The sequence below is a fragment of the Ammodytes marinus genome (genome assembly GCF_949987685.1).
Source record: "Ammodytes marinus genome assembly, chromosome: 1".
NCBI classification, from domain to species: Eukaryota; Metazoa; Chordata; class Actinopteri; order Uranoscopiformes; family Ammodytidae; genus Ammodytes; species Ammodytes marinus.
The window spans coordinates 23272673-23300133 of record NC_137230.1 but is presented as its reverse complement, the minus strand read 5'-3'; the positions used below and the strand labels follow the sequence as shown (position 1 = coordinate 23300133).

The 27461-nt window shown below is 40.3% G+C and overlaps 1 protein-coding gene across 1 annotated transcript in view; it reads left to right on the top strand.

The window, feature by feature from the left end:
- The window catches only part of LOC307248627 (protein diaphanous homolog 3-like), a 175065-nt gene extending 155864 nt beyond the window's left edge, over window positions 1-19201 (top strand). Inside the window, exon 29 of the mRNA XM_080025069.1 lies at window positions 18165-19201. Within this exon, the coding sequence (XP_079881195.1) occupies window positions 18165-18538 (374 nt within the window). The 3' untranslated portion in view covers window positions 18539-19201. The remainder of the gene's footprint in view (window positions 1-18164) is intronic.
- The last annotated feature ends 8260 nt before the right edge of the window (window positions 19202-27461 follow it).

Below are 27461 nucleotides of genomic sequence, written 5' to 3'. Positions count from 1 at the left end.
TTACATTTATCTATCCTCACGCAATCTTTATTCAAGACAAACTGTCCTCAAAAGGCATTTTCTATTTCATTGTTAGCTGATATCCATGGGTGCATCTAAGACACTTTGGTAAACACAAGCTCAGCCTTTCTCACATTGTGTTAAAGCAACGGCCCATCATCACTTCATTTCTATATTGGCACCTTCAAAAATGTAGTCTTTTGAAACACTTTGCCATTCTGGTGAATTTGGCATTGATATTGGTATAAATATAATCCAAAGTAAAATACATTGTCTCTAACATTTTTGATCCTTATTCATCTACAGTTGCTGAATACGATTATTATTGCAAACCAGTGCTAACTGTGTGCAAGCTGTAAAGCAGGATAATACCCTGAGATCTTACCGGATATGTAAGCTGGTTCTTCTACCGTTATCTTCCTTCTGGGTTTAGAGATGTCTGATTGTGTCCAGACTCGAAGCAATCCCAGTAACAATGTAAGCTTGGCCTCCTCGCCAAGTGGTTTGGCAGATATGAAATCAGTGAAAACCAAATCTGATTTGTGCATGCCCAGAGCTTTAGCCCAGCGTCACTGAAGTGATTGCTGTAATTGTTGTTACGGATGTATTACTGCCCAGGTTCCAGGACAAGTTTATAAGCGACAAGCGTATACTTCAGACTTGTTGGCGTTACCTTGTATACCAGGTATGCAATGGCACATGTTTTAATTTGCTAGTGTCCCAACAGCACACTGTCTCTTCATAACTTTAATTGTATGCCAAATATTCAGTTAATTGTATTTGCATGTGTGGGAAGCAGTGTTGATTGCAAGCATCTTGACATCAGAAGATACATTTTTTTGAAACACTGCGACAAGTGGTGTCTGCTGTTCGGTGGTGAAGCCTCACTGGCTCAGCTAGTTTGAAGGTTACTTCTTTATAAAGTAATTGTCTCAACCGAATGAATTTGTTATCCACCCCACAATTAAATGTGTTGATGACCACTGCCAAATCATTTATGCCACAGCAAGCTGAAAAAACTATTTAGTACAGTACAATATAATTGGACATCACTAACAAGTATTACAATTTCGCTTTTGATAGCCTGCATTTAGCTACTATTAAGCCTTTTTTACAGCAAGTGTAATGCATTTTTAAGAACCTTAGGGATCCGTCACATTCGCACTAATTAGATTCTTCTTACTATAAGAAAGTGTTGCTCTCCGTTCACATGAAAGCAGAAGAGTAACAAGTTGAATTCCTCCTTGTTTTTGCATAATTGCGGCTGCGTAGTCGGTTGTTTCATTTATTAATGTGACATGTCGTTTTTTACCAAGGCACCAAAGCCTCAGGCTATGCTTGCGTTCAGTAGTAAATACTTTGTTTCACACCCCTCTCCTATGCTAGCATTTATACCAGTTGCACTATCATTATCTTTTTGTGCCTTTACAAAACACATTTATTGCCATACCCCAAAGAAAAGTTGTTATGTTGGTATTTTTGGGATCTTTTTCTCCAGTGCCTATAAAGAGGATGTTCCTCCCCTCTGAGTTTGTTGTTAGCAATGTTTTTCATGTTTATTTTTGATGAATATGTACAGTAAGTGTGCACCGTTGTTTTCTGCTAAATCATTAGGAGTCAGCTCCCGCTTAAAGTAACTGTAATTGAACTAACCTTCTCAAGCAGTCGTAAGACAAACACACACGTGCCTACATAGCCCCTGATCTTGCCTCCTGCTATATATCTCCTGTCTGATCAATGTGAAAAACAGACAACAGCAACAAAGCGTCTTTGATTGTTCGCAGACGGAGTGTGGAACATGCTGTTATGGTGCATTATCTTTTTCCTGAAATTATTCACCTGCTTGTTTCCCCTTCGATTTGTTCTTTGTTTCCCGTGTTTGTCTTGTGTGTGTTTTCTGATTGGTGTTGATAATTACAAGTAGGATTGTGCTGCTGGCAGTCCTGTATGCTCAGATGTCTCACACTGAGCTATTGTTCCCTTCATTGGCTGGTGAAAGAAAAGACACAACGTGTTGTCGTGTGCATTGCATTGTGCTGAATAAATAGCACAACTGGTGCAAGTTCATAATACGGCTTCATATCTTTTGTTCTCACAATTATTTAATTACACATCAACATGAAGAGGGAAACATTTTATTTACATAATATTGTAGGTAGATTCTAACTACAATTCAACACAGTTTGATAAGGTATGCATTTTGTCACAGTTTAATCAGGTTTTACAGCTTCATCCTACATTTTGAAAGTTCTTTTTTCCCCTTCTCTTCTTAGCAAAGAATGGTCAAAACATGTGCTGAACTTTCACTGAGGTGACAAGACTGGCAGGTACAAGAGAGGGAAACACACTGAGTAAATGACAGGCATATCCTTTCTGATACAGAAATGTCTGCATTGATTCAGTTGCGATCCCCTCCCAGCTTTGCCCTGATTCAAGCAGTTTTGAATCGATGCAGCTGTATGGTAGACATTAAGCCTGGCACATCGATTCTGGTTGGTGTGTGTGTGTGTGTGTGTGTGTGTGTGTGTGTGTGTGTGTGTGTTTGTGTGTGTGTGTGCGCACACACTTTGATTTCCTTCAAGGTTTTTATCCACTAAAAAGCTGTGAATGCGGATTTTAAGTATGACCCTTTACAAAGAAGAAAATTACCCCTACACAACCTGTTCAACAGCTGCTCCACATGGTTCTGTAGGTCAAGGCTAACAGGAGCATTGAACTAGCAGAACAATTTATTTGTGTGTCATCATTATCATTATATCATTGTGAATCCATACACAATTGTATTGTTTATCTTTCTCATGGTCAAAGCTTTTCAATGTGTTGCACCCATTTTGGCAGTATTCCTTGGCTAGCCATTTACAATATTAACCCTTTCCATTGTCCACTCAGCCACCTACTCTATGTACGACACATAGAACATGTCTAAGGGTAGCATTGATTGCTATGGGCCCCATGGGAGCTCTCACAAGGAATGAGATGGATGACACACTTTACAGTAAAGCGCTGCACTCTCTCCCTAAGGCCAGATCTGTTAAGGATGCTTTTGTGCTAAGCCATCAATACTATGCACAGATATTACACACATATACTGTTGCAGTGATGGGATTTTGTGCACGCTTGGACTAAAATAATCATTTATTGCGTACATACACACACCTTATCTTGCACAGACACTTGAGATCCCTGCCTACAGGTCCCACTTGGCTTTCAAGTTTTCCCCTGTGTGTTTTTGCTCACAACTGGCTACAAAATGGTGCTCCACTATTTAAATCTATTTCCTCATCTGAAGAGAGGGCGCACACCTCTCTTTTGCCCTCTATTGATTGAAATCAATACAGTCCAATCTCATCAACACCACTGTCCTTGGCCCTACTGGTGTTCGTCTGGGGGTCCGTACCTTTGGAAGGTGATTGGGTTAATGGGTTCCCCTGAGCCGTAGTGTGTACAACCTCCCATTTTGCCACATCATTTGTCCGCCGCATTGATTAGAGGTTCATCCAATGGAACAAGGTTGCTCGGGCCATCAGTTCTACGTGCATTAGTAATGAAAAAATATGCATGCATTTGGCTGCACACACTGTGCGGGGATGTGTCAATTTGCATGTGTTTGGATTGCGGAAACAAAAGTATTTTATTCAGAGAGCGCGGCGTAGACCATTGATGCATGTATTTTTAATTGCCCATCCTGTATGAGAGTTAGATGAAAAATGGCCCCTGGACAGAGGCTGATTCAAACTCCGCCATGCTGCCCTGTCACTTCATTTGTTTCCTCTCCGACTGCCTCGGCGGCTCTCCCACTCTCTTACTGTTTCTCCCTCAGTGTTAGTCTGAGTGGTGCTAGCTGACCTTCACTGGGACACAGCCATGATTCTAATTGCATTGATATGTCAGAGAGCTTTGATAGCTGCAGAGAGTGAGAGAGAAAGAGAGAACAGCAACATTAGCCCCAAAGCACTGTTGTGAAGCCATGTGAATTTTGCTTTTGTCTTGATGGCTGGCAGAGTCGAGCGGATGAGATGGACCAACACTTGCACACACACACACACACACAAAACACTGATTCACAATTTTCTCCGGAGCGACATAATGCCAAATAAGTAACTTTATAAGCGTTTATAAAGCACAATAAGCACTTAAAGCCCTTCAGCCAAATGGATTACTGAAAATTGAGTAGTGCCTTGGGACGCTGCTTCCAATGGGCTGCTTTCCAGTCTGGATTGGATCTTTTCTAATTTGTGAAGCAAGAAAATCCAAATTTGTGTGAATGTAACTAGTTTGCTTGGGTGTCACAGAAAATCAAGTTTGTGGAAGCGTGTTGTTGAATAAACCTTCAGGTTTGCATATTTGCCAACATGGAAACCTAACTTGCCTCTTCATACACATCCTTAATACTCTCTGCTATTTTTAGTTCACTTGCAGTTTTGCCTTCCCTAATGGTTCTAACCATAGGTAGTGCTATGTTTCTTTTAAAACCTTGCCTGTTTTCTTAAAAACAAAAATAAAACTTAGGCCTACCACGTTTGGCCTGACTCTTCACACCCTGAGCAGGGCAGTAACCCAATGTAAAGATCGACTCTAATGTACTCTAATTTTATGTTGATGGCATTTAGTTATGTATTTACTTAATGCCAACCTTTATTGCACGGTCTTGGCACATCTTGATACTTTTCCTGCCTCTTAATATTAATTCTGCTACGGGTTGATTTGATCTCATTTTTTCCCCTGCCAACTGGTGGGTGGGTGTCTGCACACACGTCTGCCCAAAGGCTTCTGCATATGTGTGCCATGTTTATTCATCAAAGATTATATCTCAAATCAAGTGGAAGTGCACATTTGAATATTGTAAATATCAGTCATGTAAATCCTTTTTTTTGTAATGTTAGCTCTGGCTGACAAAAATGTTCCGCTGTTGGCCTCATTTTTTGATTAATTTGATATATTCAAAACCATTTGGATTAAATGGGGTGAAACATTGACATTATATTTTGCTTTGTTGGTGTATGAAATAAAAAAGTACAGTTGTTCCTAAACAATTTGTTTTCTTTTACTAGCTTTTTATTTATTTACTTTTAAATGAAGTACATTTTGTATGTTTATCAACTATTTGTAATGTTTTACCGATTTTGATTTTCATCAAAGTTATTACATTTTGTGATCATGAGGCTATTTCTGTTTTTATTTAGCATGCGTGGAAAGTTACTAATAAAAAATAGTCCTTCAAGGTTTTCTTTTTAATCTCAAGTAATTTAAGTTTTTTTAAGTTTTTTGCTTTCTTTTAAATATCTATCTTATATGAAGTATTCCTATAGGAGAATAGAGATATTTAATAAGCAAAAGCACCTTTAGAAGGAATCGAAAAAGGACCACTACATGAGTGTATGGTGCTCTGGGGCGGACGTAACCGGATGAAGACAGTGCACCGCCGAAGTCGTGATTGTAAACAGAGATGGCTGTGAATATGTTGTTCGAGTTTGAGACAGCTTTGGCCTCGACACTTAGCGATTTGGAAGACGGCACTCAAATCTTTTATTAGCAAGTAAGAGGAATGTTGTGTTTTGTCGACCGACCACGGCAAAAGTTTAATTTAACAGTTAACCCGCTGTCCGCTAAACGAACGGGCCTTAATATGTCACCTTGTTCATTGCTCTGATTGGTCGTAGTGCTATCCATGCAGTGGCATTTGAAATGCACGCGTAGGTGCCGCCCCTTGAGTTGGAAAGGTCTATTGACCGTGGCCAGACCCTCTATCGTTCTAGATGTAGGTCTTGATTTCCAGGCTACTGTTGCATCACATTCCAGAAGAGATTTCCTTGAACATCTTTTCTTTTAGAATTTGGGCATGTTTACATATAATTCTGGTTGTTTCCGTCCATTCACATATCTGACAGAGGTCTGCGCTTAGTGCCATCTGATACGTCCTTCCTATCTTGGCACTATTGTAATCCACCAAAGAGATATCAGCGGAGGGAGGAAATCTAAGAAGGTCATTGACTAAACAACATGACGTCAGTCAACGCGAGTCCTTGTCCCAGTTTACATTTGGTTTAATTTAATCAAGTTTAATCAATCACCGGTGACATGGCTATGCGCTCTGATGCAAAGCAGACAAAAGCTTCACTTAATGGAATTTGAGATAGAGAATTGTATGCATAATATGCTGTTAATCTGGTTAAACATGATAAATATCAAGATCAATTTATTTCCTAATTGTAATAGTGTGTTATTCTATATTCTGTCAAAGTCTGCCCAGGGCTGCACTGGGCTCTCTCTCTCTTGCTCTGCTGTCCATTTCTTACATGTTGATTAGTGGATGTTGATTTAGAGTCGCTTTGATCTGACTGAGACTGTGCTTTCACAGGCAGGCTGCATTGCAGTCTGTCTCCACTCATTTTGTTGCATCTTGTCAGATCTCGAGGCTTTTTTTTTCTTCACTTTTTGGATTCCATTTTGAGGTCTACTTTGCTATAAGAAGGAAGTGGATAACCATCTCTTTTATCTGGTGGTCCGGGTGATTCTCTGAGACGAGATGAGGTTGATGGACTGCTGGGGGCTGAGAGTTACTGTACCCATAAAGGGGAGGGAAAAAAAGATTGTGAAGTCCAGACATTGAGGGAGAGTACAGGGAAGCAAATGAGATAAAGAAAGAAGTGTGCAGTTGTTTTGAAAGTGAGAGAGAGAGAGCAAAACCCGTGTTGATGGAGACAGGCTGGTTACCAGATGGGTTTTGTCAGAGACAAAAGGGAACGGAGAGAGTGAAATGGTTAAGAGATGGAGGCTGATGTGGCTGTCTGTAATGCAATATGGCAGATGCAATTTTATTTTTAGGACACAAGGCCCCAGAACGATAGGTTTTATAGGGTTTTGAGTGGGTTGATCTTTTTAAATATTCAACTTCAATGAAATATGGAGCATGACTTGGGGCTGTTTGGAATTCATAAGTCTGTTTGGCAGGACTGGCCCTGCATATTGAGAGCTGTCGGAGTCGGCCTGAGTTGGCAGTAGAAACAATGGTTAAAAAAAGGAACACCTCAGAGGGCCTTCAGAAGAGACAAAGAACGGAACTCTTCCATTGGATTTTTACATATTTAATCAGCTTGCTTTTGTCAGTCTGGCACTCTCTCTGGGGATCTTGTGTTGCATTATGGGTGTGAAGTGATTAATATTACTTCAATACAAGGTTGTTGCTAAATGATCACGTGTACTTGTATTTACAATACTATAACCTCTCCAACATTAGAATAAAGTTATTTTTGTAATTATTTTCTTTTCAAAGAGGTTTTTAATATTGATTTGCAATTAATACTTTTACTTTCTCCATATCTGACATTGAAACATGCTTCTTCTGCAAAACCTTTTTTTCCTTTTAACCAAAAAAGTCAAACTTCTTAAAGGTTAATCTCGCAAAAGAATATCCTTTTTTTTTTTTTTTTTTTTTTTTTTTCATCTTTTTTTTTTTTTTTTATTTAAACCAATTTTTTTTTTTTTTTTTTTTCCATGTCCCTTTAGGGGCTCCGTAGTAACCAACTGCAATGCAAAAAATAAATCCACTAAGAATGTTATTGTATTAATGGGACGTTGACCCTAATGCGGAGTTGTGTTCAAACACTACTTGCAATCAACCACAATCAATCTTTAAAAGCAAAGACATTTATCTGATGTGTGATAGATGTTGAAGATACCTTATGTATACAGATGGCTTATCCAGGTTTCCAACCATTGTTTCCATAATCCAATGTCTGTTGAGTCTGTGTGTACACTACACACCGTCCGTTGTGCTCCTCATCTATCATATAAACTTCTCCCCCGTCAACTAGTTCATTAATCCATGTTACTGACTGATTGGAGGCTAACAAAGAAATGTGTGCTCATGTCTGCTTGTCTGTCTGCCTACGCATTTCCGAGTGCGTCTAAGTAAAGCTTGGGTGTCTGGAGGTGTGTGAAGGATCAATATTGAACTCATACTGTGTGACAGGTGTACACTGCTGGAGAAAGCGGCTGATAGAAACCCTTAGTTAGTGGGAAGCCACTGAGGGGGAATACATATGCATTAGACTAGGACTGCTGGGGATATTTACCAGCAGTAACCACACAAACAACAACAACAGGTAGCAGACATGTTTAATGCATGCCCGAGGCAGCAGAGTTCACCGGCTGTATACACCTGTATCAGTGCAATAGCCAGAGCTTATTAGACTGTGTGTGTCTGTGTCTGTGTGCTTCAACGCAGTGATGTGTGTCTGTCAGGCTGTCTCGCTGTGTTCGCGTCTGATGTCTGCTCTATGAAAGTGTTTGTGTGGGAGTGGGAGATAGAGTGGAGAGAGTAAGACCCCAGGAAGCGATGCTGTCCCTGTATGAGGAAACATTCTCAGTCCATTACCCTGCATGTAGATATAATTAGAGTAAAGCAGGAGTTAGAGCCCAGGCTGCTACAACCATCTGCCAGGTGTATTTTCTCCCTTTGTAATACAGTTGGAGTGATTAGTTTATATAATAAAGGATCCTGTCTCTTTTCTTTGTATGATTGTTTAGGATACTATACCCCATTTATTACATAAATTGCAAATTTGTATAAGAAGAGATATATGAACTCGCTTGAGGTGGAGAATTAACAACACTAAACATCAACAACAATGTTGTTGCTCTTTTTCTCTTGAGAGTTTTGTGGAGGTATAGTTGAAAGCCAGGAAGGCCATTATTTTGGCGAGACGCCCATTTCTAAGCCGGTAACAAATACTAATTTAGCTTTCTTCATTTTCCACCAAAGCACAGTGCAGCACTGTAATTATATCTAGTTTACGGAAGATAAACATTAGTAGCCCTAACACTATAATGATAATTATAGTTTGGATTAAAATTAGATGTGTCCGTGTTTGCTCTACCGGCAACATTGAAACCTTCAATTATGCACACTTTTCATAACTACGCTGAGTTTATTGAACATCGGCTTGCTTTCAAACAGACCCTCCTGGTCGAATCCAGGTTGAATTTTTCTTTGACGTGTGACTTCTTGGGGAAAACGTCATGTCAATGGCATTTGACAGTGGATAGATTGATGGATTATGTGGTCTTTAAAAAACCCAGCGCTTTGTTTTATTTATTTTTGATTGTATTCTCAATAGCATAGCTTCCTGTGCACTGAGATAGTGGTGTGTGTGAAGGGTGGCAGGGAACCAGGCTCAATTGTGAGGCATTGTTAGATGCACTAAAGCGTTCTAATGCAATGTCATGCTTGGCTGCAGCTCACAGAGGCTGGGGTTCACACTGAGGGACAGAAGACTTGAGGGACATCCAGCTCAGCCCTTTCATATCCTCCACGTCGCCTTTTTCCTTTGGTTTTAAGCAGCAAACCACACCGCTCAATTTGTCATGTGCACTTGATTTTGATGTGACTCAATCATTGACATGTCTTCATGATTTTGTGTTCCTTATGTACACATTGGTGCGTGTGCAGAGACCACTGCTATGTCCAGTTAAAGGATTTTTATGAGGATGTTTACTGTTTGTAGGTGAGTCACAGAGGGTGACCTATAAATGTCAAGGAACTGCCCCATTCTCTCTGGTTCTTATCCAGGCTCCACTTTCCTATGTGGTCATCACCATTATATTGGTTAAGAGCTGAGCCTTCAAAACTTGAACTACACTGTATTAGGGGTGGGAAAAAAAATCGATTTTCCGATTAATATCGATTCTCTCTCGGACGATTCTGAATCGATTCAGAAAAGTTAATAATCGATTTTTTTTTTTTTTTTTTTTTTTTTTTTTTAATACTAATACTTCCTGCGCCATTGCGCATGCACACCACACAAGTGCGAGTTGTTTCCAAAGTGGCTTCAAAAGGGCTGAGAGCAGCAAACCCATGACCTGCACCGGCTTTATCTCTGTTTACGTTTTTGTATGAGAGCTGAATTCCAAGTCATACTTTTTGTACAATGTGTTGAAATGACATAGAAAATAATAGATAATAGAATAGAAATCCTATAGAAACATGATTTACGAGATTAGAAATAAAATAAAACTGAATCGGTTTAGTTTTTACATACTTCCATATTGTGTTGAAATGCAAGCTGCATTGATTATTGCACTGTTCATAGAAAGTCATATTTGTGACAAGAAAAGCTTTTCTCTTAATACAATATTAGAGAAGGCAATTCATCTGTTGATTGTCTTTAATGATCATCACAAAAGTAGGAAGTGATTAGCAAACTCCGAGTAGCAAACTCAGATGTGCATATAAATATATTTTTGAAATTCACACATGGGTATGTACATAAAAAATGTTTTGCATTGAGATGCATTGAAAATCGATTTTGAATCGAATCGTTGACCTCTGAATCGGAATCGAATCGTGAGGTGCCAAGAGATTCCCACCCCTATACTGTAGTAGTGGTGATTGTGAAGGGCCAACGCTGTTGCAATGATCATCATTGTCACAAGATAAAACCCAAGGATATTCAATTCACACTATAAAATAAATAAAAACAGGAAAAGCAGCTGAAAGCACAGTACGTCTGACTTTGCTGGGTATATTACTTGAAAGATAAAAACAGAGGATCTTCTTATCAATTAATTGTTTCTGCACTATAAGCCCACAAAACCACAACAAGCTGTTAGCTCCGCCAATACTTTATATAACACATGCCATTTGGAAATTTTGCTAGAAAATGAATCAAATATTCCAAACAGTCATGAATACACACTGGCACACAATCCTTCTAAAAGGCTTCCAAATGATGTTGCTTTTCTGCTAACACTGTGAGCCATTTGTCTGTAGAACAAGGATATTTGAGGTTTTTAAATATGGGGAGAAGAGACAGAAAAGTTGGGGGAACCAAATCACAGCTCAACCAAGGAAAAACACTTTGAAATGAATTAGAACAGGAGAGACTTCAGTCACCTATAACAGTGCTGATTTTCAAATGACCAATTGGGATTATTATAGTGTTCTTTCAACAAACCATCCCCATACCTTCTCTATATCTTCCTCTCTCTCTGTCTTCTTATTGTTCACACTCTTTTTTGCACTCCATTTTAGTCTAGTCCAAACCACAGTCATTGTCTCCAAATCACTCGGCGGTCTCAAGGCTGCTTATTCTGCCCATCTTGACATGTTCTCCCTCATCAGCCTATTTCTTCCACCGTTCCCTCCTCTTTCCATTCTCCTTCCATTGCTTGTTGGATTCCTCTCCTTGTTTTTCATCCTGTCTGCTGTGATGGAGAACCCACTGCCCCGCTCTGAACACACACAGTTAACCGTGACACAAGCAAACAGGGGACAAACCTTCAATGACGTGGTGTGTTGCCAGGTAATGATCTTTAATTACAGCCAGCCTAATGCACATAGGCAGACTAACAAGCCGTCAGCCAGCTTTTACCTTTACAAGAATCACTGGAGGACATTGGGGCATCACGCACATTAACTACACCGTACATTTTCAACTCTTAAAAAGTAGCTTTACTCTGCACTTATCCATCCTGAGTGTGCAAACACATTCAATCTTTTTTATTTTTTTTTGGCCACACACACAATCTCTCATTAACATAGAGAAAAAGGATGAGGCTGGTATTGCAGCTGTTGTCAGACAGACAACTCTTAGTTCTTCCTGAAATTGAAGACTGTACATTACAACTGAGGTCAGCCTTTTGTTCCCTGCATTCCCCTGCTCAGTGTATTGTTGGTTCAGATTTTACTGTTCCACCTATTCTTTTAAATCAGTTATTCTGTGTTCTGAATACTAGCTACAACAAAGGTTTTTTTAATTTGTTCTGGGGTAAATAAACATCAAATTCACTCCGCCAGTGTTTGGCTAATCATATATAAATGTAGTAATCAAGTCTTTTCATCTGTTACTTTACGATAATACTTGAGTTTGTATCACTGTTGGTTCAATATAACATGCTATCTGAAGAAACTACCTGGGTTCTAGTGTATTAAAATGGAAATCTTTCACTATATCCTGACGGTTTGAAAAAAGGCCTAAATAATTAAAAAATATGAGTTGCAGCCCGTATCCCGTGGAAAAAGCAGACTGGTGAATCGATCAGGCTTTGCACTAAGAGCTGAAGGTGTTATTTGGAGACTTCAAATATAGCCCTGGTGCTATATTGACATTTCTCGCTACTTGATATTTGACAGACAAAGCAAAGTGTTCCACTTGTAGATAAAAACAAACAGGCCAAATAGTCATCATTAGAAAAACAACACGCAGCAAAGTGCCAAGCCGTGCTGATTTGTGACACGTGTGTCTTTGATCAGGCTAACTTCAACTTGTTGTGTCAGTCATCCTGCAGAGACGAGAACTCACTTGACTGTCTGTATTCCTGTGAGTCTGCATGACGATACTGTCTTCTTAAAGTGATCAAATACTCCAAACTTTATAAGAGTGGAGAGAAGGGGGAGGGAGTGAGAGATGAGAGGGAAAGGCTCATCTGCATCTGTATTTGAAGTGGCAAAATGCAAATGGACCAAATGATCTGACGAGGAAAATGTGAATTCTTCTCCGCAGCTATTTGCAGATTGAAAAAAAGAAAGAAAGAAAAGAACCACTATGATTTTTAATCTACTATTAGACAGGGCCTTTCATATTCCTGCAAAATGTCACTCTATCCGACATTTAATACACCGCTGTGGTCGCAGCCGGAAATTCCTGATGATATTCTCAATCTATTCAGAGCAGCGATTAGTTTGTTTGTTTGTTGTTGTTTTTTAAGATTTGACTAGTCTTGTGTTGCAACAGAGCCGGTGTCAGAAGCGTGGTTAAAAGGCTGTGGGCTGTGTGAGGCTTTACAGTTTAGCACATTCTCTGAAAGCAAGAAGATACACCACGACAAGCTCAATCTGCCAGCTCTTTTATCACTCTTTATCTTCTCCACTCTGCCTTCCAGCAAAGTAAAGAACAGCGGCCGACTGACGACTGTGATGGACTGTTATTTTTCCAAATGTCTGTGAAACACAAGCACAATGCGACTCCACTAAACTACCAATCTCCGGGCTCTCTCATGTGTTGAAGGTCCTCCAATCTCTTCACAGCTCTTCATGTAGATGAGTTCAGTGCCTCCACAATGGTGACAGAAAGTGTGGCTTTTAACAGTCAGGCAAAGAAAAAGAAAAGAGGGAAAACACTGCCGCAGTCCAGGCTTCACTTTCTGTCTCCGTGCTTCAATCAGCCTGCCTACTAACTTCTCAACTTGAGGAGAGCAGAGGAGAGGAGGGGGAAGAGGGATCAGTTGTATCAGTTGAAACGGCAAATACAAACACAGCACATTATCATAGCTGAGGAAATGTGAACTCCTCCCTGCTGCTATTTGCGGATGGAATAAGGATTACCTCTCATATGGTTTTCCAATTGAGAAATGATTTGTTCCAATCAAGGTGTAAAGAGTAACTGCTGCATATCAAAATCAACACGGCCGTGTGAGATGTTGCTGCACAGATCAACATTTCGATACAAAAGTTTGATCTGGTTCTACGCTGCCAGAAAGTTTGACAAATGTTACATGCAAAACATGCAACATCACCTTCTAATCTCTTATAGAAACTAAACAGCATCCTATAGGAGCAGCAAACTGCTGTCGGAAGCATCGTCTGCAGGACCAATCTATGTGACTACTAGGGGTGTAACGGTACATGTATTTGTACCGTACCGTGACGGTACAGGCACGTATTTGGTGTTACAGAGGTGGACCGCGGTCCGTTCGTGGCGTACATAGCGTTATATGGCGAATGTACAGGCTTGTTTTGCTGTGTGGAACTTAAAACTTGTCATCGGAGTTCCCCCCGGACCATTTAGCCTCCGGCTCGGCTCGCACGTGCGCAGTAGCAGCCAGCGATTGAGAGTCTCTTATCTCCATGGTGAGCATGAGGGTCAGGCAGTGTTGCTAAATTAGCGACTTTTCAGACCCCTCTGGCGACTCTTTTTTCAAAAAAAGCGACCAGCGACCAATCTAGCCGCTTCTTCTGGTGTTATTGGTGACTTTTGGAGACCCTGGCTGTCGCTAAAGCATGTATCGCTCTTAACTTCTAAACGAGCAGCGGGTGACTCCGCGGCCACTCCCCCCGTCCCAGAGCACTGACAGGCGGCCGAGTTCTCACGCAGCAGTCAGAGCAAGAGATAAACAGCTCTCCACTCTAGTGTTCCGTTTGCATCACTATTAGCAGTTATAGTAACCCTCGTTTACAGTCTATCAGTAGTGCAAATAAAGATGTTATACAGTGCTATCGAAAAGAGAGCGAACTGCATGACGAAAGTCAACAGGAAACCGGAGCTTGCAGGCGCCCCCCTGTTATTCAAATCCCGTTTGAGAGATAACTTAAGATTCCAGGTGAATTATGAAAACAGTGATAGACGTTTGGAACAATGTCGGCAGAAGGGGCATTGTTTCACTGCGATCGCCTATGCGGCAACTCGTCGAACATGCATACGCATTTTAGAAGGCACCATCCAGGTGTCCAAAATAAATAAATAAATAATAATAATAAAAAAAATATGGGGCGATAGTGTATTACAGAACAGTTTGTGGCGTTCGGAGCGCAGAATCTAGGTCTACTATAGGCTACTGACGAAAATCACACAACACATTGCATCTATTTATTAACAATATTTATGAATTTAGGCTAAATTTTGCTGCTCCAACTCAAATTCAGCCCAGCCAGGCGATAGTTAAGTTTCAGTTTCGTTTTCATCTCCGTGGTATACAGCCGTTTGGACCAGCTGATCGGCTCCCGACAGCAGGAGTCAGTCTGCGTTCCAGTTGTACTGGGAAGTCGGATTTATGGTGCCAGTGATAACTGAACTAAATGATAAAATAAAGTGATCTTCTCCTTCCTATATCTATCTATCTTTATCCCTCCACTGCACACTCAGTCACTACTATCCATGCTAAAAGGAAGCAGGATTATAACCTCATTTAGCACATTATTTTTAAATATTTTATATTATTTATTTATTTATTTTCTCCCCCATCTAATTTTGACGATTTTTAGAAAAATGTGTTGGTCTGTAAGCGCTAAGGGAGCATGTTTAAATAAAACCTGTGAACCTTAACTTTTAAATGTATTTTATTTAATGTTTCTATGTGCTACACAGGCTTAGATATTAAGGTTTTGGTAGACCTTACAATTCATACTATTTTTTCAGAAAACCCTCAGGCATTAAGGACATGCATCCTAGATTGCAATAGTCATCAATGGGTTAAGAGAGCTGCATCAATATTTTTTTTTTAAAGTCAAAAAGACTCATTAATAGCCTACTGTATATTTTTTCATTGCAATTTTAGTTTATGCTGCACCTACACTAGTATTTAATAAGTATTTTATTTATTGGAGAATTGCAGCAGTATTTTTATATTTGTTATGCATTTTATTTGTATGTTACATACTGTCATCTAGTTACTGACAGCTAAAGCTGTTCATTCTCCCTTAACTATGAACCGTACCGTACTGTACCGTACCGTGACTTCAAAACCGAGGTACGTACCGAACCGTGACTTTAGTGTACCGTTACACCCCTAGTGACTACAGAGCGAGAGATAAAAAACGAATGCTTCTTACCCACTAACTCCTCAAGAAAAACCCTAAAGGTCTTGGTCAAAGTGCTGGATTTAGAACGCTGGCACCAAAAAAATCTAGGTAAACATTACCAGTGTGCCAACATGTGAGTTACTGTTCCTGGGTATTGTCTAAATATTGCCCTTTTTTCGTCACTGCTAATTGCTAACGGAGTTTTGTATAAATCATAGTCCTTTTACAGCTCTTAGGTACACACTGCATGTGTGGAAACAGTTGTATGAAGCCTTGGGCCTGCAGTAGGAGCGGTGTGAAATCTGATGAAATGATTTTTCTATCAGATTTCTTATCACGTTTCTATATCTGTGTCAAATTGTCTGAGAGGGGGGGACGCACTCTACCATCACAGCATGTGTTCGACAAAAGACAGTGGTTTGTCTTCAGATTCCACTTGACTCTTTCTCCTCTAAAGGTGGTGTCAGTGGTTGGGTAAAGGAGTACTCCTACCTGGGAGATGAAACATGTTTTACATCTCAGACGTGTTTTAGCGCTACGATGAAGGCATGCCTTGAGAATCCAGCACGGCTTCAAAGGGAGGGCCGGCGAGGTGTCGCAGGCGGGCGAAGTGAGAAGAAATTCAACTTGCCAGCACTTTGATCGTGTTCACCACTAAAGGGCCGGGGCCCTGTGAGGAAGAAAAGAAACACACCGTTAGATAAGAGGTCTCGTTGGAAGTGTAAGGTTTCCAAGTGTAAATTTAAATGTACACCTACAGTACTTTGTATTTCTCAAACGTTTATTTTATTTTATATATGCGGTATGCATTAAGGGTGTATGCTGAGCAGAAAACGGTGACGTGGTAATAAATGCTAGGATAAACGTAAAAGACACATGTTTGAGTATAGTAAAAAAAAATATATGTTTAATAATACCCGCTTCTTTGTCCTTTCAAGACATTTTTCAACTGATGCCAGTATAAACAAGAAAGGAAGTGTGTGTGTTTATTTGTGTGTGTGTGTGTGTGTGTGTGTGTGTGTGTGTGTGTGTGTGTGTGTGTGTGTGTGTGTGTGTGTGTGTGTGTGTGTGTGTGTGTGTGTGTGTGTGTGTGTGTGTGTGTGTGTGTGTGTGTGTGTGTGTGTGTGTGTGTGTGTTTGGGGGGTTCTAGATGACAGGTTTTTAGAGGGATGAGAGGACAGGATATGGGAGTGTGGGGCAAGAGGACTGACAGCGAGGAGTAATTGTCATCTTTTACAATTGAGCTTGCAACAACAGGAAGACAGAACACAGGGGAGGAGATAATGAGAGGACACTTGGATGTTCAGCTGTGGTATATGTTCAGTCACAGCAGCAGAGCAACACAGGCTACTCATTTGATCCTTTAAAAAATCCCCCACTGCTTCTTGTTTGCCAAACAGTATTTTGTGTGAATGTGTCCGTGTGTATGTGTCTGTGTGGGGTCATTGGCTTTTCTTTTTGCTTAATTTTTGCAGTGGGTTCCTTTCTCGTCTGCTCTCTTTCCTCCCTTTATCCTTATTTATTTGTCAGAGGTTGTGTTCAGGGACGTTCCTTGTCATTCATCAGCGCGACCCATAAAACACACTGTCATGACTGACTGGCCACGCTCCAAACTCATTACCTATTGGCTGACAGAGCGGGTCGCTCTGTTCTGCTCCGCTGTGTTTGACTCCTGTTTGCCAGACATTTAATGCTCAGGAAACTTTAAAATGCGGCGGTGTCTTTTTCCTCTACGCCGCCACTCCTCTCAGCCTGACGCTCAAGGTCACATGAATATGGATTTAGCCTCTCCTTCCGGCGTACACACACATACTGATGATGGAGTCTCAGATCTACTGAGAGGGATTATAATTCACAACGCAGGTCTGATCTGGGCCGTCGCTCTGTTCCACTGTCTGTGTGTGTTTCAAGTCGTAAAGCAGACGGAAGGGGGGGTAGGGTGGGGGTTAAGAGAAAATAAGAAAGATGAAGAGAACTACTGCAGGAGCACAGAGCTGAGATGAAGAGGGGAGGAAGGAGAATGGATGATAATGGTTGGATCAGGGGGAGGGAGGAGGTGGAGCTTGGTGGGAGGGTGTCATCATGTAAGAGAAAAGGAAAAGAGACTGGGAGATATTGGAAGGAGGCGACGTTCGTACAGTGTTATTGAGTTTCTGTTGCGGTTCGCCGTGCCGTGTCCATTTCATCATATTGAAGCTTGCTGCATGCCACAGTCTGCTTCAAGGAAATCTGTCCTCATCAGTGTTTATATATATACGGTATATACGGTTGTATGCTTCCCATGGTGTGTGTATTCATTCAGTCTAACTGTGTACAGTGAGAGCTTGTGTGTGTGTGTATATATGTACCTTTTGCTTTGTTTTGGCATGCACATACGCTTTCCAAACTGTCTTGTTACTGTCTGTAATATATGTGATTCACTTATTTTTACACCTGCTGCTGAATTACAACACAACACTTCCTATTCACTTGCTTGCTTGTTTTGAACCTTCCACTCTCTTGTTTTGCTTGTAATTCAATCTGTCAATCAGATTAACCCCTTTGTTTCCATTTATTTAACAAGCCGATTGTCTCCTGGCCTTCCTCCCTCATTCTCCCAGCTGCATATGCTCACGGCTCTGTCTCTCTGTTTTTTTCTCACACACAGAAAACAACAAGGCACTTTTGCAAAGGTCTCGCTCTCGGCAGAATATGAATGCGAGTTCGGCGGTAGTTAAAGCTGCGCCTGCCAAGGAGGCCCATAATGAGTGTGAAGGCCATTCGTCTAAAGCCAGGGCCAGGGCCGCTGTGGGTCCGGAGTCAGGCCGTAGGAACAGGAACACCCCAAACCACGGCCCATGGCTGGACAGAGAGAGAGTGTTGGAGAGAGAGACAGTTAAACCCATCCAGAGAGAGAGGGAGGTTGAAGCCGAGTCTCCCGTCTTCCAGCCCACCCCCACAGGTGCCACGGTCAGCAGCAGCTGTAGCGCCAATGGAGAGTCCGACGTAGAGGCTCTGCTGGCCAGACTCAGGGCCTTGTAATGTGTGTAATTTTCATATATATATATACAGCATTCATTCATGTTTGTCCCACCAGCACATCTTTAACATGCTCCGAATGTCACCTTAAAGAGTGTTGTTTAAACACTGGGTAAACAAGCAGAAAAAGCAGTTATTTAACCATAAGCGTATATAGCAATGCAACTGTATTGCATGTATTAACATTGAATAAGACTTTTTTTTAAAAGCTTTGCAAAAAAATATAAATTGTAAAAAATGAAGAATTAATTTGAGGACCATGCTTTTAACACTTAATGGTACAGACATAAAACAAATGTTGTAAGGGAAGACCTGGCAGGTAGAGCACAGATACCTGTTCACACTTTGTCCTAATTTTTATGTTTAAAAAAACCCAAATACAACCAAATAATTTTGCAGTCTCTACCTGACCCTGTAACATGCATTACCTAAGGTTTTTGGATGACAAGATATCCTTTATTATTCAAGTAATGGATGCATCGTTGCCTAGCCCTAGCACTTTCTTTGTGATCCAGAAGTATGCAAATTTAAATACATTTTATACCATTTCCTTTCACGTTGGTTTTTCATATAATTGCTCCTACTGTATTTATTTTACACCTTTATCAAATTATCTTTTCCTACCTTATTTTGTTCTTATGCATGTTATGTGACATTTACAATCAAAATACTTAAAATTCATATCTGCGTCATTTGTTTATTTAATACTATATAAAATTTGCTTTTTTTCTCGTGTTTATCTTTTTTGAGTGTTGAAGTGTCTTTTACATTCAAAGCATTGATTGTTTTAGTTTTCTATAAGAATTTTATCTGTGTTCTATAAAACTATAAATATATATATATATTTACATATATATACACAGGATCAAAGCATCCCAATAATGCCATTTGATTGTACTTTCACAGATTACAACAGTAATGAGATGCCACTTAACTAACTGATTTTGGTTGTTCTAGACTAGAACAATTTTGCAATAATTGAACAGTGTCTAAATATTATTGTCTTATATGTAGCTCAAAAGAAACAAGTTCCTCCAGCTGCAATTTAGCCCGAATATATGTTGTATCTTTTTCCTTCTACATTCCCACTGAAACTGTCTTTTATCTTAAGCATATTTGTTGTATCTTTATTGGTATTGCTGTCTTTTATAGACCCATTTACAATAAAATTAAGCATCAAAAAAAGTTTTTCTTCTTTTTCTTCTAATAAGTTTCAAACAATCCTTGCTATGGCTAAAAAACACTGTCACTTTATAGGTACAGAGGAAGACAAAATCGACAAAACCCCTTTGTAGGACTAGGAATTTTATTAAGCTGTCTATACTGTTTCCAGACAGCTATGTGAGGAGCTCCGTTTTCTTATGATTCATTGACGTATTTGATCATAATACCTAATCGTGTGTCCACAAACAAAAAGTGCAGAGATCAGATTCTGCTCAACTGATTGCTAAATTGTCTTAATAAATGTTACACCTGACTCAGAGCCTGTGAAAAGCATGTGTTAACTTGTGAATCCCTCACTTAAGTTAATGAAGAAAGGCATTACAAAGGAGTATTTACATAAGGAATAAATAAATATGCAGTATAGTATAGTCTTTATACAAAAAGTCCCATACCATGTAGACATAATTGAGAGTTTAGGGGGACAATCTGCAGACCAGTAAACCCACTAATGACAAGGTCTGCCTGCTGTATCCAGTAGTCTCCCGGTAAACATCTCCAGCACTGGAAGCGACACCACTGTCCCCATATGGAGCAGAGCCACAGACCAACACTTTGCCGGTGATGCATGAGCCGAGCATGATTTTAATTAAACAGTTTAAAATCCAACTGCTTTCTTTTACATGTTTTGTATGTCCCTGTTCAGGGATGTAACAGCACTCACCTTCTTCGATGCATCAGCTTTCTGTAAAACCTCTTCTTCAGAGGAGGAGAGTTACCGTAATTCTTTTTTTTTCTTTGTCTTTCCAAAAGCCATGAAAAATTACCTCCATTACTGTGTCGCTTAGTTCTTTTTTTTTCAGCTTCCCAAATGTTAGTTTGATGGAGAAGTTTTATCCGTGCGAGTGTTCTCCTTTGCCCATTTTGGCATTTCTGAGGAGGTGCCAGGGTGTTATTCCAAGATAATTAATGTGCTGTAAACATTCCTCTGATTTACAAGTGATTTGGCTTCTTAACAGTACTCCAAGAACATAGGTGTCACCAAATGTTTTATGATGTCTGCTATTAATCTGTCTTACATGATTGCAGAAATGTGCACTTGGCTGTAATTAACAAAAAACGTGCCACTTAAGAGGTTGTGTCTGTCCGTGTTTCTGTCAGGTAAGAACACTTTGTCTAATTGGTAAGATAATGTGACTAGCTTGAGCACATTTCCTTCACATCGGGAGTAGGAAACCTGGTGCTGCATACATTTGGACAATACAGTCTCTTTTATAATTGCCTGCATGCTTTCATGCACTGAAAAATTATTCCATTTTGTTAGAGCATCTGTTCCCGCCTGCTCCTGTCCCTTTGAAAGGAAAGTAGGAAAATGACCAGATGAACTCATGGAGTCTACAAATTGAGAAAGAGAAGGAGAGCATAAGGAGGGTAGGATCTTATGCTGAAGGAGCCTTCATTACTCACCATGCCTGTGTTCCAGCCATGAGGTTTATCTATGGGCCTAATAAAGTGGAGCAAAACATATTGCGTAGCAGATTGCAATCTGGGCTTCTTTGATTGGAGATGAAGTTAAAAATGTGTCTGAGGATTTGTAGAGTAGGGGAGGGAGTACAAAACAGATCAACCGATTTGTCACTATTTCCTTTTCCCGAGAGTCAAAGATTGAGCACTGCTGTATTCATAACAGCCTGTACGCATCATGCTGTGGAATTCTACAGAACAACAAAAACAGGTTGTATTTCCAGGTCCTTTGGCAGAATCATTTTATAATCAACTGTCGATGGTGTCAGTCACAGGAGTAGAGAGAGTGGTAATGGAAGTTGAAGCCCTACATCCTTGTTGAAATGCAGTTAATTTGCCTTGCCAAATACATTCTGGTGGAATCGTAATGACTGCCATGGATTACTCTGACTGGCAACTGTTTTTAAAATCCAAGTATGATTTTCTTACACTGTGTTGACACAGTCTACACAAGTGAAAGCGGAAAGTGGGCAGCCTAACTCTGTGCCAGTGTTTCAGCCACAGTGCTGTGTGATCCCCCCACCCCGCGTTTTGGCAGCCCTCACCGCAGCACACATTCACTGTAGTTAGGTTTGTATGACTGAAGCAAATAAGACTTGAAGCCAAAAAGAGACACTCTAGGTCCCTGGTTAAGCCAGTGAAATGTGAACTGTCCACGTTGGCTGTGTAGATTGCTTTATTGATTCAAAGTAAAACATCTAGAAATGGCAATTTAAGAGAGGCTATTTGCCATGCTTCTTCTTCCTGGAATCTCAGTTGTTTGCCTGCAAATTTTGTTCTATTCAGCAATGCAGAGAATCCTTGATCTGCAGAACTCTGAAGCTGCAGCTACAAAGTTGTCACTATGTGGCATAAGAACCTGAGTAATCATTGTGCAGCCGGAGCCGAGTCACCTTGTTGTTGGGCTGGGATCCAACAGGAGGCAGTGATGGTGGTAAACCAACACCCTAATAGTGTCACCCAGGGACAAGTCTGGCTCTCGTTGTTCTCTCCTGTTTATAGATCAAGCCAGAATGGTCCTCCGATGAAATGTTCGTGTCTCTGCAAACTGCTTATTCAGTGTTTGTGGTCGAGCACTTACTTAAATCAACAATGGAATCTTCCCACCTTCTTTATTATTCCTCCCTCATTCATTCCCGTCTCGCTGTGTTGTGTTGCCCTCTTTCTTTCTTTCTTTCTTTCTATTTTTTTACTGGGGCTACCTCCATCTGTCTGTGCAGGTGTGTTTTTGTGCGTCTCCTCTGTATTTCTTTGATCACTGTTGAATTACACCCATGTAAAGGTTTGCCCTCTTTCTGTTCTTTCTCTTTGTGTTTTCGTCTCACAGAGATGTTTGTTGTTGATGTTTTTGTTGTTAAAAGGCGCAAAAGAAGAAACAACTCATCTTCTTTTCAAACAAATAATACATACTTGGCAATTGTGCAACGGATATTGAATATCTTTCTATCTGTCGCAGTGCGATCATTCCCTCTTCAAGCACTTGAGCGGTATCCTGCAGTATAAACTTTCTGCATGTCCGTTCACTGGAGTCAAAATGAATTGGGAAGGTTTGTTTGACAGCTGATCCTTAGTGCTTTAATTACTCACCTATTTATAGTCCTAAGTCTGTCTCCATTCCTGCAAGCCAAATGCAAGAAACCAACCAACAGTGTCACTTATGTGCTGTTGATGAGATTTAAAAAAATTAAAAATACAGCCAGATGGAGGAACGCATGATAAACATCCCCTGTGAGGTCCGCATGTTTGTTTGAAAATCTGATGAAATGTGCAATTACGATTTCACACGTAGGCCTACGTGCTGAAATAACACGAGTAGGACATTTAAAGAGGAAACAAGAGGAAAAAGTGACAAATGCTTAAAAATAATTACCGCTGCCTGTATATGTTCTGGCTTGGAACAAAACAATCAAAGCTGACATTCATCGGTCAAATGTAGCTTATTTAAATTCCATATCTCAGTTGAAAAATGTGTTTGACAGCCCAAGAGAGGAGCTGTGGTGTGCTTTTAGCTTGGTCCATTGTTGTTGCAGCGCATAGCAAATTCCCTAAGGCCTATGGCACCGATCAAAGTGACAACGGTAAAAACACTCAGTATACAGTTAAGGTTTGTTGGCGGCAACAGAAGCGAGCACATCTGACTTTGATCACCATGGCGATGGTGGTGCAGAGAGTGGCAGGGCAAGCGGAGCGATGGAGACATATACTCGGGGGAATCATTATCCTGTTTAGTAAGTCTAATGAGAGAAAAGGTGTTGCACCTCAACTAACTGCTGTCCTTATTTAAAACAACACAGGCAGATGCAAACAAATACGCACAGGCCTGTGCAGGGACATTACGTTTCGCAGATGCAAATAAAACACACCCAAAAAGGCACGTCAAGTTACTGTACTATTGCAGCCCCAATATAATACATGCACTGTTAATACTCAAAACATGATACAAATGTCACAAGGGGATGTTCAAATGTGCTGCTAGATGTTGATATGCTGTCAATCAAAGTCTGAATATTTTCTAAATGAATCAAAACAATCAGAAAGGCAAATAATTGCTTAAAATTGGTCTCCAAAGAGAACAGATACAACTGAGTCAAATACAAAATCCACACTCTTTTTCTTTATTCATTCACAAATGGTCAGTTATTGTAAAATTGGTACTTATATTACTCCTTGACCAAAAACACAAACATTCCAAACAGTGAACAGTAAAAAGTCGTAGCCTATACTGTATATTTCCGTTCATAGGATCAATCACAAGAGGTGGACAGATCTGAAACCTGATGATGACAATGGCATCAAGATTTTTTAAACTAATGGCGAAGACATGTAACACAAAGACACTGCTACAACTAGTTGTACAATTCTAAACACTTCCTTAACATCCAGTAAGGGTTTGGCGTAGGGTTGATTTAAAACAATGACAAATAATTGGTCATGCAGTCCTACATGTGTTCAAAAAACTTAATGATTAGATATGTATTACAAAAAAGAAATGCCCCCTTCAAAGCCCTGCTCTGATTATTTGCTGGTGGTGCTCTGTTAAATACATATTTTCTAAACTATTCAATCTTTGTGTCATAGGAGACATCCTTAGGACCTGACATCCTCATCTTTCTTGTTCAGAATAACTTATTCTCCACAGCCTTGAAGCCGCTTTTCAACATCTCAGACAGCGCCTCATTTCTGAGTCCATCAATCATGCACCATAGGTACCTCCTCCGTGCGCTTCATCATATGAGAAATTCAGTAAAAAAAGTGTACCTGTTTCTGAGGATTCATTTCTTGCTAAAACACATTTGTGATAACAAAACTTCACGGCTTCATAAGAAAAAAGAAATTCTCCATGTGTAAAGATATAACAGGGGGGCCAGTCACCATGTGCTGACTGCTGCCGGAACGAGTGGTCAATTGACAATAACTGTGGCCTTCTACTTGAACAACCATTCAGCCCCGGTTCACTTCCCTCAACCCACCGCAAGGCTCCCAAATACAATAAAACAACTGAGTTTCTTCAAATTAGAGCACTGGTATTAATTTCTATGTTCACTCATGGGTTTAAATATATTTTTAAACAGGAGAAGCAAGCTTAGTGTCCAACAGCAGTGGACAGTAGGAGCAGTAACTGTGCCTGGTGCAACTCAGGGAGACGGGTAAATAGTGTATGGTGGGTTTGTCTTTTTAAGCTTTCTCACATAGCTGACAAGCACACACCTAGGCAAGCCAGAGTACAAATCATCTGTAGCACCCACACAAGATGTTGACAAAAGAAATGGAAAAACAATTGCTATTCTGGAGCAGGCTAAACAGCCGCTACAGTCACCTCCATGACTTCAAACCTTGTCTACCCAATCACATAAATCTGTTATCTGGGTCACAGCATTTGCAGACATCTGGCAAAAAAAATGAAACAATAGAGAAATAAAATAAAGAAATCCTAGTTCTCACCTATTGGCCGTAGAGTTCAGCCATTCCCCAATGGCATTTTTTTCAACCGTCCAATTCACAGCTCAGTTTATAAAAGCTGTTTCGTTCAAGGAAAGTTCTGTTCATGTTTAGCTCCACCTGTTATGTCACAGTTTGAACTATACACAATATCTGAGCACACTCTCAAATCCACTCAAAACCTTACCTACTGTTTGGCATTTCTTAAAAGTATCAAGCATGGGTGTTTCGCAGTTGTGTTTCTCTATTTATAGAGGGAGAGGGAAGATGTTGTCATTTGATTGACAAATAGTCCACCACACATGTAATAATCCTATCACAATCCAGTGAATCAGACGCAGGACATATGATCTTAACGTGTCTGTGTGTGGACCACAGTTTTCACAATGTTGGAAGTGAAATGATCAAGCAAAATAGAAACGTTTGTGTATTTGTATGTACTTCATAGATAGATAGATAGATAGATAGATAGATAGATAGATAGATAGATAGATAGATAGATAGATAGATAGATAGATAGATAGATAGATAGATAGATAGATAGATAGATAGATAGATAGATAGATAGATGGATGGATAAAAAACAGTTTATTATTTTGATTTACTATTTTTTCCTGATGAATTCTTCGGTTACCTCACCTGTTGCAGTCTTGGATGTCAATAAAAGCTCTGTGTTTTTATGCAGCGGGAGACTCCCCCTCTCTCTCTCTACGAGCCTGTGATCAATAAAGCTCATAAGTCTTTTCCTCCAGCTGAGTGAGTTTGTGCTCCCTACCCGCAGAGAATCACTGAGCGTCAGACAGACCAGACATGTTCCTCCTAAAGGTGCCTCCCGTCGCACACAAATCCTAAGTCTGTCCTCTACTTCTCCGCCAGGCCCTCCCACATCCAACGTTCCACCCTAGAGACAAGAGACAACCAGACGAGTAGATAACATTTTATTGGGTCTCTGCCATGAAAAAGATTAATATAGGGTGCTGCATATTGTGTATGTGTCTCTCTGTGTGCCTTCATGCCTATGAATTTGTTGGTGTGCTATATGTTTAATGCATACGCTCACATGCAAATGTTAAATGCTTTTTTATCGATGTTTTCGGCAAATGGCGTTAGTGTAGAAGGAGCCCCTATGTCGTCTTCGCCGACTAATGAAGGAATTAGGATTAAAATGAAGTTAAGGGCCGAAAGCTAAAACATGCTAGAGAAGTAAACAGCTTGTCTCATCCCATTTGCAAATCGTGTAAAGGGGTTTTTGAAATCCCTTTGATTTAGGACCCTCTCTGATCTGCTATGTAAATCAGATGGTGAATAAATGACTTCATGGCTCTTCATTAATATGTATGCACATGTCAAGCTTGCCTGCAGTCTGATGTCAACAAGATTCAGGACAAACTTGACTAATTTTTTTGTATAGACTGGTTTAGGTGGGCTGGGATGGGGGTGTTGACGGATCAACGCATGTTTAAATCCAGCAATAACATTATTACAGATGGATTACACGCAACATGCGATTATCATCAAGCTGAGCGAGTGAAAGAAACACACACACAAGTAAACCATCTTTCATGGATGAAATGCACATTGGTTCTGGATATTTGCCTTGAAAACAGTACTAATAGCAGCAGGTTGACAAACTGGAGGAAAGGTAGTGATGTTCAGGTGGGCAGGAAGTCCACAGATCAGGTCAGGTCACACAGACAAAACTGTGGTCAAGCTGCACATGACAACAGCACTGCTGTTTAAAAGTCAAAGCCAGGTTTGGTTCCAAGCCAGTGATAGATAGGCCTAAACGCTCTTTCATTATGAGTCAGGCGATGGAGTATTCATGTGCAATTAGTGATTCAGTGAATGTGTTTGTGTATGTGTGTGTGTGTGTGTACAAGGCCCATATTGTAGGCCTGCATGTGAGCAAACCAGCTCCAGAGACTGAACTTTGATGTGTTTCCTTGATTGTATCCTCTGGCAGATAGCACTGCTGTGTGATTTGGGAGGCAGGGGTTAGAGTGTCTGAGTCAGCTCTAGATTTGCTCTAGGAGCAGCCACTCTCCCACTCCTTTGAATTCATATCAACCTACAGTCCATCTCGTGAATTAAACTACCGCAGGAATCTTCCAGCAGTGATGGCTTTCTGAGGCCTTATCTGCAGCACTGCATATACAGAGTTTGGCAGATGCATTTCATTTCAAGACCCCATCAATGCGACCAGTGTTCACTTTGTAGCCGTTGTCAAAGTCAAGAGTTATATGTTAATCCTCAATAAAAATAAAATATCATAGAGATTAGTTTTTCAATGTATTTCCCGGGT